General features: G+C 44.8%; 1 protein-coding gene across 1 annotated transcript in view; it reads right to left on the bottom strand.

Moving 5' to 3' along the window:
- The window catches only part of CRLF3 (cytokine receptor like factor 3), a 40,717-nt gene that overhangs the window by 15,337 nt on the left and 6,445 nt on the right, over positions 1–18,935 (bottom strand). The window contains exons 2-6 of the mRNA XM_047758330.1: positions 9,450–9,657; positions 4,728–4,815; positions 3,305–3,482; positions 1,850–2,072; positions 701–833 (exon numbers count right to left, since the gene is read on the bottom strand). Coding sequence (XP_047614286.1) covers positions 701–833; positions 1,850–2,072; positions 3,305–3,482; positions 4,728–4,815; positions 9,450–9,657 — 830 coding nt within the window. The remainder of the gene's footprint in view (positions 1–700; positions 834–1,849; positions 2,073–3,304; positions 3,483–4,727; positions 4,816–9,449; positions 9,658–18,935) is intronic.

Below are 18,935 nucleotides of genomic sequence, written 5' to 3'. Positions count from 1 at the left end.
CAGACTTTGGTTTCTAGGAAGAGCTATATAGAAATAGGACCATAGAGAATACATCTCAGACAACAGGAAAACAAGAAAAAGGCAATTAATTTTCCTAATACAGGAGAAAATGGATGAAGAAATAGAAAATTAATTGGTGGCTGGAGAGGCTTCCTTTCAGTTTTATTTTAGGCTATACACAGTAGTTTATTGTGATAGGTTATTTCACACAGATACCTGCTCTTATTGATTCACAAAGAAAAAAATTTGGAGGGGGGGAGTCCCGGAATTTTTAAGATTGACTCTTTGTGGCTGCATCTTCGACATGCAGAAGTTCCTAAGCCAGGGATCAAACTGCAGTCATAGCAGGGCAACACCAGATACTACTAAGGCCACCAGGAAACTCCAAGACGGACTTTTGAGAGGTATTCTATTTACTTCTACTTATCAAGAGGAAAGAAGACCTCAACACAGTGAACACATACTATGTATCAGGCCAAAGCAAGGCATTCTACACACCCAATCTCAGTCCCTGCTCATAATAATGCTACGAACACACACGAGAAAGGCGACAAAGAGATAGGGAAGCCGCCCCCGAGGGAACACTGCCCAGAAGGGATGGAATGAGCTCAGGACCATCGGGACCCGCAGCTCACGGACGCTCTGTCACTTGGTTATACCATCTAAGGCCTGACAGACAGACATCGTAAGATCCACTTGCCTGAAGGTCAGCGTCTGCCCACAGAAGTAAGTGGGGGCGCTGGAGTAGAGGACGCCCGAGGACTCGGCATCATTGCGGAGCGCTATGTTTCTTCGGCTGCTCAGACTGTACCCCTCGAAGCCAGCTGTCCACTCTTTTTAAAAAGCAAAGAGAGTGAGAATTGTTAGAATCCTTGGGGGAATATCGTCAACACAGACACATTCAATAAACCTTGGAAGCGGAAGATATGACCCTTAGGGGTTGTGGGCAACTTCAATAAAAGGAAAACTTCAGGGACAGGGTTGTCATGGTTACTCCCACACATCACAAAAAAAAAAAAAGATTTTCAGTCTCTTCCTGCACATTTTTGGCGAGGAAGAGCAAATACGTGTTCTACCTAATAAAATGATGTTTGCACTTACTCCCACCTGATTAAGAAGTACTTAACAAATGAGGAGTTCCCACGTGGCACAGCAGAAACGAATCCAACTAGGAACCATGAGGTTGCGGGTTCGATCCCCGGCCTCGCTCAGTGGGTTAAGGATCCGGCGTTGCCGTGAGCTGTGCTGCAGGTCACAGACGCGGCTCGGATCTGGTGTTGCTGTGGCTGTGGTGCAGGCCGGCAGCTGCAGCTCCGATTCAACCTGGGAACCTCCATATGCCACAGGTGGGACCCTAAAAAGCCAAAAAAAAAAGAAGTAGTAATTAACAAATGAGTATAAATCTTTAAAGTAATATAGGGCAGATCAACTTCAAATCATAAAACTTTTGAGAGGAGTTCCCTCTGTGGCACAGTACACAAAGAATATGACTGCAGGGGCTCAGGGCACTGCGGGAGGTGTGGGTTTGATCCGAAGGCCACTGCAGAGGGTTAAAGGAGCGAGTGTTGCCACAGCTGTGGTAGAGGTAACAGCTGAGGCTCACGTTCAATCCCTGGCCCAGAAACTTCCATATGCCGTGAGTGTGGTCCTAAAAAAAAAAAAAAAACTAATGAAAACGTCTCAAAATTCACATGAAGTAGTTTGAGCAGGAGGGAAGGAAGACATGGTCCTTGCCAATCCTCATTCATTCAGGGCGTAGGCGCAGGAAGAGGGGCGGTCTGCGCACGGACGCCGAGGGCTCCGCTGCAGGGTCTGGCTCCGGGCGCGGGAAGGGCCGGCCCGAGCATACCGTGCGGCACCAGCGTGGAATGGCCTGTCTGGGGGACGCTCCAAGGGCTCCACTCCTGCCGGCCGTCCCCTCGGGCGCAGACCCGGAACTGGTAGTCCACGTTGGGGTCTATGTGCAACACGATGAACTCAGTTTCCGAGCCCACGTACACATCCTCAAAGTGACTGGAAGTACATTTCCGGAACTGGAGCCTGTAATCTTGGGCTGTAAAGTCGTCGTCCACCTGAGGAGAAAGGCTTGACGTGAGGGCAACGTCGGAGAACAACTTGGCTCAGCATCCCACCTGAGAACTTGGAATGGGGGCCCACGAGCTGAGGATGGGCTGCTCTCAGGAAGGTGGGAGGAAAGAGGCCATCACTACTTCCCTTCTTCTTCCTTCGTGAACCATGGGTTTTACAAGCTCAAGCTGATAGGAAAAAACCCGTTGCCTTGGAAGTAATAGGATGTTTTCTACACAATAAAACCGCAGCTGGCCCATCCGAAGTTCAAAAACAAGTATCTCACAACGATGTCATTCACGTAATCAAGAGACAGTGAATGTCTGAAATATATAAAGGACTCCTAAAAAGTAACAGAGGACAAACCACCCAATAGGAAAATGCACAAAAGACACAAATAGCATTCTTTTTTTTTTCTTTTTTTTTTTCTTGGCTCTTTAGGGCCACGGGTGCAGCATATGGAAGTTCCCCGGCTAGGGGCTGAATCCGAGCTGCAGCTGCCAGTCTACACCACAGCCACATCAATGCCAGATCCAAGCTATGTCTGCAACCTACACCACAGCTCATGGCAATGCCGGATCCTTAACTCACTGACCAAGGCCAGGGATCGAACCCATGTCCATGTCCTCATGGATACCAGACAGGTTTGTTACTGCTGCGTCACAACAGAAACTCCCTGACTGTTCTAATAAACAGAAATGGGAGCAATGCCAAAATCTCACCAAGAGTTAAGTTTGGGAAATATGTGATGGGAAACATTTTGAGACACAGATTTTAAGAAGTACCTTCAAAACTAAAACAGCTATCTATGTTCTCAGAGTTCAAGTTCTCAGTGAATTTAGTTGTAAAGCAAATGAGAGTTTTGTTTATGAACAGAAGACAATGTTCAAAAGAAATTAACTTGAGGGAGTTCCCATCATGGTGCAGCGGAAACGAATCCGACTAGGAACCGTAAGGTTGTGGGTTCAATCCGTAGATTCGCCCAGTGGGTTAAGGATCCAGTGTTGCCATGAACTGTGGTGTAGGTCACAGACTCGGCTCTGATCCTGCGTTGCTGTGGCGCTGGTGTAGGTCTGATTGGAGCCTTAGCCTGGGAGCCTCCATATGCTGTGGGTGCAGCCCTAAAAAGCAAAAAAAAAAAAAAAGAAAGAAAGAAAAGGAATTTAAAAAATTGTAAAGGCCCCCAAATCTCAAAACCATAACGTTGAAGCCACGTCAACAATTCTGAATTCCATACCTTACACCATCGTACGATGATGCCTCCAGGTTTTTCTACTAATTCTTCTATCTGTACTGGTGGGCGAGATGCTACTGTTCCATGCTTGAAAATGTGGTCTTTCACTATGTTAAGAATTGAATCATCCAACTGGGCAGATAAACAAGGCACATCAACCAGTAAAGGCACTTCTGGTAAGCTGAGGAAACAAAACTTGTATGTTTATGCGGCTTTTAACTGAGAGCTAAAAATACAAGGGAGTACAGCCTTTAAAAACTGCCAATCACCACGACGGATATAATATTGTCGACCAACTATACCTTAACTGAAAAAATAACAAGGAATATTTTATTTGTCTTTTTTATCTAGGGCTGCACCTGCGGCATATGGAGGTTCCCAGGCTAGGGGTCTAATCAGAGCTATAGCCACCGGCCTACACCACAGCAACGCAGGATCTGAGCCGCATTTGCCACCTACACCACAGCTCACAGCAACACCAGATCCTTAACCCACTGAGCAAGGCCAGGGATCGAACCCGAAACCTCATGGTCCCTAGTCGGATACGTTAACCATTGAGCCACAATAGGAACTCCCAATAAGGAATATTTTAGATCAGCTATATACTGTAACGTTGCAAAAGCCCCCAGGAAATAATGCTAATGGCTATGGGGGCTTTGCAAAATGTTACATAGGTTCTCTTCCCAAATAAATAAAAGGAAAGAGAGAAAATAGGTAAGATCAGAATTGTCACGTTTATACCAAAAGATCTGACTAAGCTATGACTTAACTTTAAATGACATATTCAGAACTTTTTTTTGGTGGGGTGGGGGGCGGCCCGCCCACATGTGTAAGTCCCTGGGCCAAGGATTGAACCTGAGCCACAGTAGTGACAATGCTGGACCCTTAAGCTACTGAAACACCAGGAAATATTTTTTCCCCAGAATTTTTAAAATTAATAATTCTTTTACACATTAAGATTGAAGAAAATCTGTAGTAATTCCACACCAAAGATTTATACTCACAACTATTTCACACTAGCAATATTGGTAACAGGCAGTGAAGCCTTGACAAATATATTTTCTGTCTCCCTTAAACAGAATTTTTTTTTTTTTTTTTTTGCTTTTTAGGGCCACACCTAAAGCAGATGGAAGTTCCCAGGCTAGGGGTGGAATTGGAGCTGCAGCTGCCAGCCTACATCACAGCCACAGCAACACGGGATCTGAGCCACAGCGGTGACCTACGCCACAGTTCACGGCAATGCTGGATCCCCAACCCACTGAGCAAGGCCAGGGATCAAACCCACATCCTCATGGACCCTAGTTGGGTTCGTTAACCACTGAGCCACGAAGGGAACTCCCCTCAAACAGAATTTTTAAGAGGGAGGGGAAAAAAAAAAAAAAAGCCAGGCAGACAGTTTAAGCCCAAGAGACACTAACTCTTTTACCTGTCCAGCTGGATGTGGGAGGCTTTTTTGGTAAAGTTCCAGAGTTTTTCATTTTGTTCTCCTACACCACCCAGAATGGCGATCTCACCTACAGTGAGGAATAAGAGCACCAGTACAGCGAACAATGGTCACAGTATAAAGTCATCAACATACCCTGTGTCTAGATGGGTCTCTGGTTCTCTTGAAAACAATTTTTTCTCTTTTTTTTCTTTCTTTCTTTTTTTTAAGAGCCACACCTGTGACATATGGAAGTTCCCAGGCAAGGGGTCGAATTGGAGCTACAGCTGCCAGCCTATGCCACATCCACCACAATGCTAGATCTGAACCGCATCTGTGACTTATGCCACAGCGTGAGGCGACCTGGATCCTTGAACCCACGGATCAAGGCCAGGGATCAAACCCACATCCTTACAGAGCTATGTCCATTTCTTAACCCACTGAGCCATAATGGGAACCCCTTGAAAACAATTCTTAAGTGATGTTACCATTCCCCAAAAGTAAACATAGAAACTTCTTTTGTCTTTTTAGGCTGCACCTGTGGCATGTGGCAGTTCCTAGCCTAGAGGTCAAATCCGAGCTGCAGCCACAGCATCTGCCAGATCCGAGCCGCATCTGCCACAGCTCATAGTGATGCCGGATCCTTAACCCATTGAGAGAGGCCAGGGATTGAACCCCCATCCTCATGTATACTAGTCAGATTTGCTTCTACTGAGCCACGACAGGAGCTCCATAAAGCAACTATTTCAGAAGTGACTTTAAGGGGTTCCCCGATGGCTCAGCAAGTTAAGGACCGGGTGTTGTCACTGCTCTGCCTCTTGGTTGCTGCTGTGGCGCAGGTTCAATCCCAGGTCCGGGTGCTTTCAGATGTCAGGAATGTAGCCCAAAAAAAAAAAAAAAAAAAAAAGAACTGACCTTAAGATTAGCACAAGAGCAAAAAGGATACACAATGACAACATTCTGCCAGGGATGAAAGATTCTGCTCTACACAGGGAAATCTGGTTTGTCAACAAATTTCAAGCAAGGCAGAAGTCTCAGGAACCTCTTCCCAACTCCCCTAGAGACTCTTCATCAACCCCAAGAGGAGTCAATGCAAATAGGACCCCAACGAGCAACAGGGTGAGGAGTCACATAAAGGAAATTCGATATAACGGCATAACGAAATGATCAACGTCTCTGTCCTTCCACAGCCCCGAGGAACACCGCCAGGACTGCTCTCCATCGCAGTGCCCTGGAGATACTCAAGTGTTTTGAGACCACATGACATGACCTTTCTTCCCCACCAAAAGAAAAACAGAGACATAGTCAACACTGCCTGGAAATCCTCAAAATTCCCTAAGTTTTTAATCCCCTGAGAAGGGAGGGGAGGAGAAAGTTTGAAAGTTTAAAACATTTCTCAAGTATAAAAAAAAAAGTTCTACAATCAGATGCTGTCACAAACGTGTATGTGCCTCAAAGGATTTATTTTCTAAAATAAAAACACCAGTCAGTCCCCAGGGTGATGAGGACACACTCTGGACCTGGGCTGAACTGCTACTGGGTTTTTTTCCAAAAGCTCAGCCCCCAGGGAAAGACATTCTGAGGTCCCACTAAAAAGAATTTTCTCAAAAGTACTGTTACGGTCTGTGGCAAATAAACACTTCTCCTTAAAGATATGGCAAAAATGTCATTAGCACGTAAAGAAAACACCAGCACCACATTCTAAGTGGGACCAAAAAGGGGACTAACTTCTCGTTGAAGACCTGGGAGCCACAGGCACCCTTTGTCCTATGCCACTCACAGCACTCCACACAGAACAGATGGTACTGGAGTTCCCACTGTGGCTCAGCAATAGTAAACCCAACTGGCATCCATGAGGATTTGGGTCTGATCCCTGGCCTCGCTCAGTGGGTTAAGGATCCGGCATTGCTGTGAGCTGTGGTGTAAGTTACAGAGGAGGCTCGGATCCCGTGTTGCTGTGGCTGTGGTGTAGGCCAAAAGCCATAGCTCAGATTCAACCCCTAGCCTGGGAATTTTCATATGTCACGAGTATACCCTCAAAAAAAAGCAAAAGAAAAAAATGCAAAAGAAAACACTTATTGCTCAGTAAAATCATAATTCTATCTCCAAAAACCCTTAAAACCAGCTGTCTTCACCTGTCAGAGCCTTCATCACTTCCCGTCTGGATTACTGCCACAACTTTCTAATTGGTCTCTTTTACTTCCTCATAACCTTTAATACACTTTTTTTTTTTTTCAGGGCCACACTTGCAGCATATGGAGGTTCCCAGGCGAGGGGGTCGAGTCGGAGCTATAGCTACTGGCCTACACCACAGCCACAGCAATGCGGGATCTGAGCCGCATCTGCGACCTACACCACAGCTCACCAGCAACAACGGATCCCTAACCCAGTGAGCGAGGCCAGGGACTGAACCTGCAACTTGATGGTTCCTGGTTGGATTCATTTTCCGCTGGGACACGACGGGAACTCCCCAATACACTCTTCAAATTGTAGGCAGTGTCGTTTTTTGTTGTTTTTAACGGCCACACCAGCAGCATATGGAAGTTCACTGGGCCAGAGACTGAATCAGAGCCGCAGCTGCAGCCAACTCTGAATCCTTTAACCAGCCTCACAGGCTAGGGATCAAACTGTACCAGAAGCTGCAGTCAGATTCTTAACCCACTGTGCCGCAGCAGGAACTCCAGCAGTGTCATTTTTTAAAAATGCAAATCTGATTGTGTAACTTTGCTGCCTAAAATACTTTAACACATCCCAGCTATGCCTCTTGCTTCACTTGTGACGTTACTTCCGCTTCCGGTCTCGCGGTTGCCTCCTTTTCTTCCTTCGTCTACTTGATGAATTTCTTCGAGCCTCTACAGAACTCCTCCTCCAGAAAGCATCCCTGCGCTCTGCCAGACGGAGCTGAGCACTTCCCACTCTGTGCTCCCGGAAAGTCTCTGTCGGCATGTATGCCTCTCTCACGGGCTGTGAACCCCACAGGGCAGAACTAGTATCTTTTTTTTTTTTTTTGTCTTTTTGCTTTTTCTGGGGCTGCGCCCTCCGCATATGGAAGTTCCCAGGCTAGGGGTCTAATCGGAACTGTAGCTGCCTGCCTAAGCCAGAGGCACAGCAACGCCAGATCCATGCCACGTCTGCGACCTACACCACAGCTCATAGCAATGCCGGATCCTCAACCCACTGAGCAAGGCCAGGGATCGAACCCACAGCCTCATGGTTCCTCACCAGATTAGTTAACCACTGAGCCACGATGGGAACTCCTAGTATCTTTTTATTTAATGTAGCTGATAAAGACCTATGGGAGGGAGGGAGGGAAGGAAGGAAGGTAGCAAGGCAAGAACCAAGCATGCTTTAACCAAAACAACTAACTAAAGCCAAGAATACCACCACTGCAATTTCAGGAGTAAATGGCAGTCCAACTCCCTAACCTTCCCTGCCCTTTGTGGCCACACCCTCAGCATATGGAAGTGCCTAGGCCAGGGATCAAATCCGAGTCATATCTGCAACCTACACCACAGCTGCAGCAACGCCAGATCCTTAACCCACTATACCAGGCCACAGATCAAACCGGCAACACCACAGAGACAAGCTGGATAATTAACCCACCACACCACAGCAGGAACTCCTGACTCCTTAACCATCTAAAAAGAAGATGGCTGGAGGATAATGTGAGAAAAAGAATGTATATACATATATATATATACATATATATATATATGTATATATATATATATATGTACATGTGACTGGGTCACTTTGTTGTACAGTAGAAAACTGACAGAACACTGTAAACCAACTATAATGGAAAAAATAAAAATCATTAAAAAATAACAACAACAACAACAAAAAAAGGAGTTCCCGTCGTGGCGCAGTGGTTAACGAACCCGACTAGGAACCATGAGGTTGTGGGTTCGGTCCCTGCCCTTGCTCAGTGGGTTAACGGTCTGGCGTTGCCATGAGCTGTGGTGTAGGTTGCAGACGCGGCTTGGATTCCGAGTTGCTGTGGCTCTGGTGTAGGCCGGCGGCTACAGCTCCAATTAGACCCCTAGCCTGGGAACCTCCATATGCCGCAGGAGCGGCCCAAGAAATAGCAAAAAGACAAAAAATAAATAAATAAATAAATAATAAAAAAATAAAAATAAAAAGAAGATGGAATTAAATTCCCTAAACCATCAACACTGAAAAATATGCGAACAGACTCAAAATGATTGTGAAGTCCCTGTGCCAACAATGAGATACTATTATCACAGAACCATTTGAGAAAAATCGTTTCCTCTTTATTATGTTTTTCTCTTTTTTTTCTTTGTCTTTTTAGGGCCACACCCTCAGCATATGGAAGTTCCCAGGTTAGGGGTCAAACTGGCATATGCCACAGCCACAACCAGATCTGAACCGTGCCTGCGACCTACACCACAGCCCACGACAACACTGGATCCTTAACCCACTGAGTGAGGCCAGGGATCAAACCTGCCTCTCCATGGATACTAGCCAGATTCATTTCCGCTGAGCCATGACGGGAACTCCCATTTCCTCATTATGTGAATGATCATAATTAGCATATTAAGTGCACTCTCCCTAGGCTGCCTCACTGTACACCTGTGATCCTCTGTTACAAAACTATCCCAAGGTACGAACAGCCTAAGCATCCTACGGATCGCAAGAAGCCTGCTGGTACCCGAAGAAACCAGCAGTGTTGACTGTATGTGCCCACTTCCAGCGGACTCCCACCTTCTTGGACGAGGTCCTCTGCAGTGTTAACTCCATGCTCTATCAGCTTCTGGCAGTCATCTAGTGGCTTAATGGTCTCCTGTTCAATGGCGTCCACCTCTTGCAAAAGGGTCACCAATCGCTCATCCAGGAGCTTCCCCAGGGTTCCCTTTAAATCATTAAAATGCTGTTTGAGGACATCTCTTGTCTGGGATGCACTCTCTTTGATCTGAAAAGAAATCACGTAAAACAAGAATCAGCATCTCAAGAAAAGGCAAATCCACGGGCATCACTCATAATAATCTCAAGACAGGACACAGGCATCACCTTCCTTTCGCTGATACACCAGGTGTGAACCATTTGCGCGAGCTTACAGGTTTGCACGAACTGGCCTTCAGGTGAGACAGAATGGGCTCAAATCCTGGTCTCATCACTTACAGACTACGTCAATGTGGTTAAGTTAATTAAGCTCACCATGCCTCAATTCCTTTGTCAAATGAGTATAATAATGCTAATAAAAAGTCTACGTGCTACACCTGGTGAAACAACCGGCACACTACTGTTCTTGATAAATAAATGTTAGAAATAAGTATCTTCACAAAGTAGTTCTTGGAAATAGCATGCTTCAGTACACACACAAAAATTTAAATTAAGAGAGGATTAAAATTCTTTTTCTAAAATGTGGTAAAGAAATAGTTGATTAAAAACTGCAATACTGGGAGTTCCCCTTTTGGCACAGCAGAAACGAATCCAACTAGGGACCTTGAGGTTGCAGATTCAATCCCTAGCCTCTCTCAGTAGGTTAAGGATCTGGCATTGCCCTGAGCTGTGATGCAGGTCACAGACGTGGCTCAGATCCCACACTGCTGTGGTTGCTACAGCTCTGACTGGACCCCTAGCCTGGGAACCTCCATATGCCTCAGGTGTGGCCCTAAAAAGCAAAAAAGATAAAAAATAAATTTAAAAAAAAGTAACTGCAATACCAACTAAAACAAAACAAAACCCAGAACACTTCATGGACAAAAATGCCCTCTTTGTGCCCAAAGAAAACTAACAATTTACTTACAATCCGAAAGGCTCCTGGGGGTGGGAGGGATAAACTAGAGGAGTTTGGGATTAATATATACACACAACCTTATATAAAACAGATAACCAACAAGGACCTACTATATAGCAGAGGGAACTCTACTCAATATTATTCTATAATAACCTATATTAGAAAAGAATTTGAAAAAGAATGGATATATGTATGTGTAACTGAATCACTTTGCTGTACACCTGAAACTAACAATACATTGGAAATCAACTATAATCCAATAAAATTAAATAAAAATTAAAAATAAATTATCCATATATATCTTTTTTTAAAAAGGAGTTCCCATCATGGCTCAGCAGTTAATGAACCCAACTAATATCCATGAAGATTCGGGTTCCATCCCTGGCCTCATTCAGTGGGTTAAGGATCCAGCATTGTCATGAGCTGTGGTGTAGGTCGCAGACACAGCTTGGATCCCACATTGCTGTGACCGTGGTGTAGGCCGGCGGCTTCAGCTGATTGGACCCCTAGCCTAGGAAACTCCATACGCCACGAGTAGAGCCCTAAAAAGACGAAAGGAAGGAAGGAAGAAAGAAAGAAGGAAGGAAGAAAAGAAGCTCCTAAGTGGCAGAAACTGTTCAGGAAAAACACACCTCTGGGACAATGACTTCATTCTTTTTGAGTCACGGTCCTCTTTGTGAATCGTAATGAGAGGTTTTATAGAACTTCATCCCAGAAAAATGAATAATCCCTACCCAAAAGCAATTTATTCAATTTCAGAGATTACAAATTCCCTCAGATCCCAACCATGGCTTGCTTTCCCAGAGCAGTAATTCTGAATCTTAGTTTGCAGAAGAATCAAGAATTATAGCATTGCAGCCAATTACAGTTTAGATTGCAGGGCTCTGTCCTAGGACCAACTTGGAGAAGGGGCTGGAGGAGGGTTAGGGATGGAGGGCTCCTTTTTCACAAGCACACCTGTGACTCTGCAGCTCACACCTTGAGAAACACGACCTTAGGTCCATCTAGCCCAGGTTAAGAACTGCTGTTCTAGGAGATATGATGGGGAAATCTTCCATTTCACAAATATTTTGAAAACAAATCAGTTGTCTGTACAGACACTACTTTTTTTTTTTTTTTTAAGGAAATACAGATAGTACACAGTTCACTTTCATTTGTGCGAGGGGGACATGGCATGCAGCAGCTTGATGTGGGATCTCAGTTCCCAGACCAGGGATTAAACCCGGGTCACGGTGTGAAAGTGCCAAGTCCTAACCACCAGACCACCAACGAACTCCCACAATTCACTTTTTCTCACTTTAACTACAGGCCAAACACTCAGGTGAATTAAAGCACATACATGCTTTACTCGGCAAATAGTACTGTATGAGTTTCCTATGACATACTGTGTTTACTACTCCAACCCTTTGCTAACGTGATCTCAACAAAAACATTTGAAGTTCAAGAAAAATCCAAGAAAATATATCAAAAATATGGGTAAAACACAATTATATCAACAGTTAACAGAGAAATTTAGAAACCTTTCTCTTTATTCTCTAACAGTGAATTTAAAAGGTAGAATATAAACGTGTCTTCCAAAAGGTCCACAGCCCATGCCTGAAGACTACAAAGAAACACATGGGGGGTCGGGGGGAAGGGGTGGTTTGCCTGACAGGACAGATCGAAGAAACACCTTTTTTCCTTTTGACATTAACGTAAGTTACAATGGTATCTGCGCAATAAGAATTCCTTAAATCATAAAGAAAAAGAGAAACCCTAACTTAATAACTAATCTCTGCAAAGTTACTACATAACTTCTAAACCCAAGTCAAAGTTTAAAAAAAAAAAGCAAGGGGAGTTCCCATCGTGGCACAGTGGTTAACGAATCCGACTAGGAACCATGAAGTTGCTTGGATCCCGCGCTGCCGTGGCTCTGGCGTAGGCCGGCGGCTACAGCTCCGATTCGACGACCCCTAGCCTGGGAACCTCCATATGCCGTGGGAGCAGCCCTAGAAAAGGCAAAAAGACAAAAAAAAAGAAAAAAGAAAGAAAGAAATGCAGAGACTCAGGCCCCACCCAGAATTACTGGATCAGAATCTGTGCAGGCAACGAGATCCCCAGGTGATGCTCACAGACCGTACAGATGCCAGAATAAATGAAGACCACATGCTGGAGCACTGAAATGCAGCGTGCACCCCCACCCCCCCCAGGAGGAAACTCTGCAGCGAGCTCTACCAGCGAGGTCCTGTCTCACTCTTTAACGGATACCGCACACACAGGAAGTGCATTGGTTAGGTAAAGTCAATTTCCTCTTTAGAAAGAATTCAAAAGCTCCCTCGGCTGCTGCAGAGCCTCACAACGTTTTGTTTTTGTTTCAGAACCTCAGAAAAAAAGGAAGTGTGTGAACACAAAGCAGTGAGAGGGCCAGTGGAGGGAGAAGCCATTCGCCAGTCCTATAATCTCATTGTACATTGGACCCCTCTTTGTTCAGGTTCCCAACCAACTGCTGTTTCAAACCTGATACTACTTTTTTTTTTTTTTTTCGATTTTTGGGGCTGCACCCATGGCATATGCGAGTTCCCAGGTTAGGGGTCAAATCAGAGCTACAGCTGCTGGCCTACAGCACAGCCACAGCCAAGTGGGATCCAAGCCGAGTCTGTGACCTACACCACAGCTCACCGCAACGGCGGATCCCCAACCCCCAGGGATCGAACCCGAAACCTCATGGATACTAGTCGGATTGACTTCCACTGCGCCACAACAGGAACTCCAAACCTGATACTACTCTGGCATCATTTCCTTCTCCCTGAAATAGTTCAAAATTCAAAGCCACCGCCACTTGGAATCGAATCATGTAACTAATCAAGTTCATTTGCTTGGCTTTTTATAAAACTAATGGTAAAATGCAGACTTCACTGCTGAGTGAATTTCTTTGTATATCTGATGTGGTACCAACAGTCCTGTGTGCTCACTGTTGGCTCAGTCTTCCCAACAACTGAGAGGCAGGTCTGGACTACCTGCCTTGAAGAAAGGAAAGCTCGAAGAAGTCAAATAAGTTCCCCACGGCTTCCCAGGGCCAGAAAAAGTCAGACTCCAAGGTCTTTCCACTGCACCATGCTGTTCAGTGCTTACAGACCCCATTTTATTTTATTTTACTTTATTTTTTGCCTTTTCTAGGGCCGCATGCGCGGCATATGGAGGTTCCCAGGCCAGGGGTCCAACTGGAGCTGTAGCCACCGGCCTACACCACAGCCACAGCAACGCGGGATCCGAGCCGCGTCTGCAACCTACACCACAGCTCATGGCATCATTGGATCCTTAACCCACTGAGCAAAGCCAGGGATCGAAGCCATAACCTGATGGTTCCTAGTCAGATTCATTAACCACTGAGCCACGACAGGAACTCCACAGACCCCATTTTAAAGGGTTCCAGTAAACTGGTAAATTATGTATGGGCTAAAGACATTTCCTGCTGCAAACTGTATTTCATTCTTGCATAAAGAATTGTGTGGTAGGAGTTCCCTTCGGGGCTCAGTGGTTAATGAACCTGACTAGGATCCATGAGGATGTGGGGTCCATCCCTGGCCTCCATCAGTGGGTTAGGAATCTGGCGTTGCATGACCTGTGCCCCAAGTTGCTATGGCTGTGGTGTCGGCCGGCAGCTACAGCTCCGATTAGACCCCTAGCCTGGGAACCTCCATGTGCTGCAGGTGTGGGCCCCCCCCCAAAAAAAATTGTGTGGAAGACAACCACATAGGGCAAAACAAGTGTGATGGTTTGTAACAAAGTAAATTTAAGAAGAATACAAATGATATCCCACTCAAGGTCTCAGAAATGAAACTGTAACATAGCATTGTTATGGAGGGGTGTCTTCTTTTTGTTGTTGTCTTTTTAGAACTGACTACACCTTGGCATAGAGAAGTTCCCAGGCTAGGGCTCCAATAGAAGCTGCAGCTGCCGGCCTATACCAAAGCGGTATCTGACAACCCCACGGTAACGCTAGGTCCTTAACCCACTGAGCAAGGCCAGGGTTTGAACCTGCATCCTCATGGATGCTAGTTGGGTTCTTAACCAGCTGAGCCACAAGCAAAACTTCTACATTGTTCATACAGCTTAACAATATTCAGAACCAATTTTCCACTAAAACCTCTACTGTAACAGACCAATAATACTTATTTACAGGGAGGGACGGATTGGGAGGTTGGGACTGGCATATGCACACTATTTTATCCGGAATGGATGGTCAACAGTGACCTACTGTGAAGCACAGGGAATTCTACTCGATATTCTGTAATAATCTACATGGCAAAAAAATCTGAACAAGAATGGATGTACATGTATGTCTAACTCAATCACTTTCCTGTACGGTAGAAATTACACTGTAAATCAACTTCAATAAAAAAAAATTTTTTTTTTTGTCTCTCTAGGGCCGCACCCGTGGCATATGGAGGTTCCCAGGCTGGGGGTCGAATCGGAGCTGTAGCCGCCAGCCTACACCACAGTCACAGCAACGCCAGATCCTTAACCCACTGAGCAAGGCCAAAAGATCCAAACCCACAACCTCATGGTTCCTAGTTGGTTTCGTTTCCACGGCACCACGACGGGATCTTCAATAAAAATTTTTTTAATAAAAAAAAAAACAAAAACAAATTTTCCAGGCAGTTGCTAATTTCAAGGCAACCGTATTTTTAGTTTTACTATGAGGATAAGTTCTGAAAATGCCAAAGGGCCATCAAGTTTATACATCAATACTAAGCCATGCTAAAGCCTAGTGAATATATACTTAGTGAATATATGCCTTTTAAGACAACAGTGACTGATGCATTTTCCTCTAGAATTTAGCTAAATTCTAAAATGTCATAAAACCCATGTAGAATCTGATTTAAAGCATCTCTAGTCTTGGAGTTCCCTGGTGGCCTAGCAGTTAAGGACTTGGCATAGTCACTCTGGGGGTTTGAAGTACTGCTATGGGTCAGGTTCAATCCCTGGACTTGGGAACTTTGCATGACATAGGCACAGTATACAGTTGCTCTATCTACAATAATAATAAAACATAACATAATATGTGTATTTCAGGCAATTAAGTAATGGGGATCTCCTCTCTCTCCTATAAAACATGCATTTTTATGACTTTATAGAAGAATTTTTACCCTCCAAGTTTTCCCAATTGAACTCTAAGAATTCATTTTTCCCAATTATTTTGCTTACAGGAAACTAAAACTGTTTTAACACTATTAGCTAACAAGAACATAGGAATCAAAAATAAAAGACAAAGTGGTGTTCCTACTGTGGCACAACAGAATCGGCCAGATTTCTGCAGTGCCAGGATGCAGGTTCAATCCCCAGCCCGGCACAGTGGGTTAAAGGATCTGGCATCACCGCCGCTTGTGGAGGGGGTCACCACTGCAGCTCAGATCGGATCCCTGGCCAGGGAACTCCATACGCTGCACGCTGCACGGTAGCCAAACAAGAAAAAATTAATTAATTAAATAAAAGACAGTAAAAATACCAAACAGTCAACTGAAAGTGAAGGACTGAACAAAAATGTTTCTTCTCAGTTCATACGAAATGTACTGTCTTCACAGTGACCCCAAGACATGAGTCATTACAAATAACAGTAATAATAACAATACAGCCACAGCTACACCTACCGAACACCTCCTGTGTGCGTTGTGCGTGTTCTGCCTTAAATTCTACACAACCCTATGAAGAAACCATGTGTAGATTAATTACAGGAAGGAACTAGTGAGATGAACTTGCCCACATCACAAAGCTAGTCAAGTGGAGAGAGTCTGAATTGTCTGATTCACGTATGGACCCACAAGCGCTGCTGCATTTCATTTCCTCTTGTCCCTCTCACAGTTAGACTTACTTTTTTTTTTAATGTTGATTTGAAAACTTTCAAAAAGAAAATCTTTCTTATATGACTTGGTAGTCTGTTTGTTACCTTGGTGGCCCCCAGGGAACCACAAACCATGCCTCGTGGTGCTTATATCCTCGTACAGACCTCTCCCCTAGAGTGGGGGCTGGCCTGGGGACCAGCAACTCAGCTGTTACACAGTGGAACTGATGCTGTGCCAGTGGCAGGCCTCAGCCTTAAGAGGACCTGGCAACTTCTGCTTTTGCACTTTGGGGGATCCTGAGCCACTGTTATAAGAAGTATGGCTCTCTTTTTGGGCTGAACCCTTGGCATATGGAGGTTCCTAGGCTAGGGGTCAAATTGGAGCTGCAGCTGAAGCCTCCACCACAGCCGCACCAGATCCGAGCCGCCTCTGCCACCTACGGCGACACCGGATCCTTAACCCACTGAGTGAGGCCAGGGATCGAACCTGCATCCTCATGGATACTAGTCAGATTTGTTTCCACTAATCCACGACGGGAACTCCCACTATCCTTCTTGAGCGGACAAGTGGAAGGGGGAGAAGAGTGGAAGGGAAGGAGGGAGGGAAGGAAGAAGAGTGCAGGAGGAAGGGAGAGAGCTTGGCATCCAGGCTCAGCCACGCCAGCCTTCCAGCTGAGTCCTGCTACCACTTAAGGCTCCAAACAGGTAGGTAAATGTTGTATCTTGAACATTCCAGCCTCAGCTGCCACCAGACTGTAATTGCATGAGAGCTGCCAGTATAATCAGGAGAACTGCCCAACAGAGCCCCAGTCAACCCCCAGAAAACTAAGCAAACGACTGCCTTTTAAGCCATTACACTTTGGCAGAGTTTATTATGTAGCTACAAATAAGCAAAGCAGATGATAAAACAAATGTTTTATTCTTATCATCTCCATTAGTGAACGGGGTGCATATAATCAAGACCATGAACAATCTAGAAAGAATGTCTGCAAAATTACACCCACAACATTCATAAAGGCACTCATTCAATATTTATTGAGGTCTAGTATGTGCCAGGAACTGGGGTTATAAAGATGAGTGAGGCATGATTCTGACCTCAAAAAAACTGTCATTCTAGTAAAGAGGACTGCGGCATGCACATGTAACTAGAGTAAAATGTATTAAGTTCTTATAGAAGTGGGACAGCCACAAATTGCCCACTTTTTGAGCTCAGAAGGGTCATTCTGCTGGGAAAGGGAATGGAGACAGTTAAAGTTTCCATTTGGAGAAGTAGGTGAGGTCGCCTTGAATAATACTGATATTTGGTGGTATTATTACTATAGCTAATATTTATTAAGAAGTTCCTATGTCCCAGGCATTGTACTGAATCTTTATTTTTTTTGCTGCACCCGAGGGATCGAACCCAAGCCACAGAAGCAACCCAAGAGGCTACAGTGACAACGCCAGATCCTTAACTTGCTGCACCACAAGAGAACATTTTACATACATTTCTCACTTTAATGCCCACATTGGCCAGGAAAAGCAGACACTATCCTTATCCTCACCGTACAGACAGGAAAATGAGGCACCAGGAAGGTTAAGTTTCCCAAGGTCTCATGACTAACAGGGGCAAATGCAAGGTAAAGTAACTGCAAATATAAACAATTCGTGGATACCCCTCGATAACACGTTTGGCTTTTCAGATCACAAATCAGCCATATTACTTACCAGGTTTTTAGTGATAAGAATAGATCTTCTCTAACAAAATTACACATACATTACACTCGACACTGAAGACAAATTCTACACAGAAGGAAACTGGGCGCCTCCGTGACACACACTTCTTAACTAACCTCCCTGAGTTTAACATTACTGATGCCAAATGCTTGTTTTAATTCTCAATTATAGTCTACTATATCTCCAGCGACGTCTGGACGATGCAACGAGCAGCTTTCAGAATGCTGTGTTTAAAGACAATTTGCGAAAAGACTTAAGATGACTGAAAAGCCAATATAAATATGTGGTCTTTTGCACACAAATATACGTGCAGCTTTTTTTCCCTTTGGTGGTTGATTATTTAGTTTTGCTTAAAGAGCTTTGCTTCCAGTATTTTCATGTATCTGGGTCAATACATCTCAGCCTACCACTAACAAATGCTCCATAAGTACCTCTGTAATAGACTATTCACCTCTGTGTTAAAAATTAGACTGGATGGAGTTCCCATTGTGGCGCAGTGGTTAACGAATCCGACTAGGAACCATGAGTTTGCGGGTTCTATCCCTGACCTTGCTCAGCGGGTTAAGGATCCGGCGTTGCCGTGAGCTGTGGTGTAGGTTGCAGACGCAGCTTGGATCCCGCGTTGCTGTGGCTCTGGCGTAGGCTGGCGGCTACAGCTCCAATTGGACCCCTAGCCTGGGAACCTCCGTATGCTGCAGAAGCGGCCCAAAGAAATAGCAAAAAGACAAAAAAAAAAAATTAGACTGGAAAATATTTCATAATACATAATTACAATATAATGCCGGCCAAGAGAAAAGATACAGATATAAACATGCATATATGATAGTCTTTCAATCTGGCAAAATAATATATCTAGAAAGATTGTGCAAAATGTTAACAGTGGTTGTAAGTAGTAGAATTATGGATTACTTTC

Source organism: Phacochoerus africanus, chromosome 14 (genome assembly GCF_016906955.1).
Source record: "Phacochoerus africanus isolate WHEZ1 chromosome 14, ROS_Pafr_v1, whole genome shotgun sequence".
NCBI lineage: Eukaryota > Metazoa > Chordata > Mammalia > Artiodactyla > Suidae > Phacochoerus > Phacochoerus africanus.
Note: the sequence above shows the minus strand (reverse complement) of the source record. Positions and strands in the feature narration are given on the sequence as shown.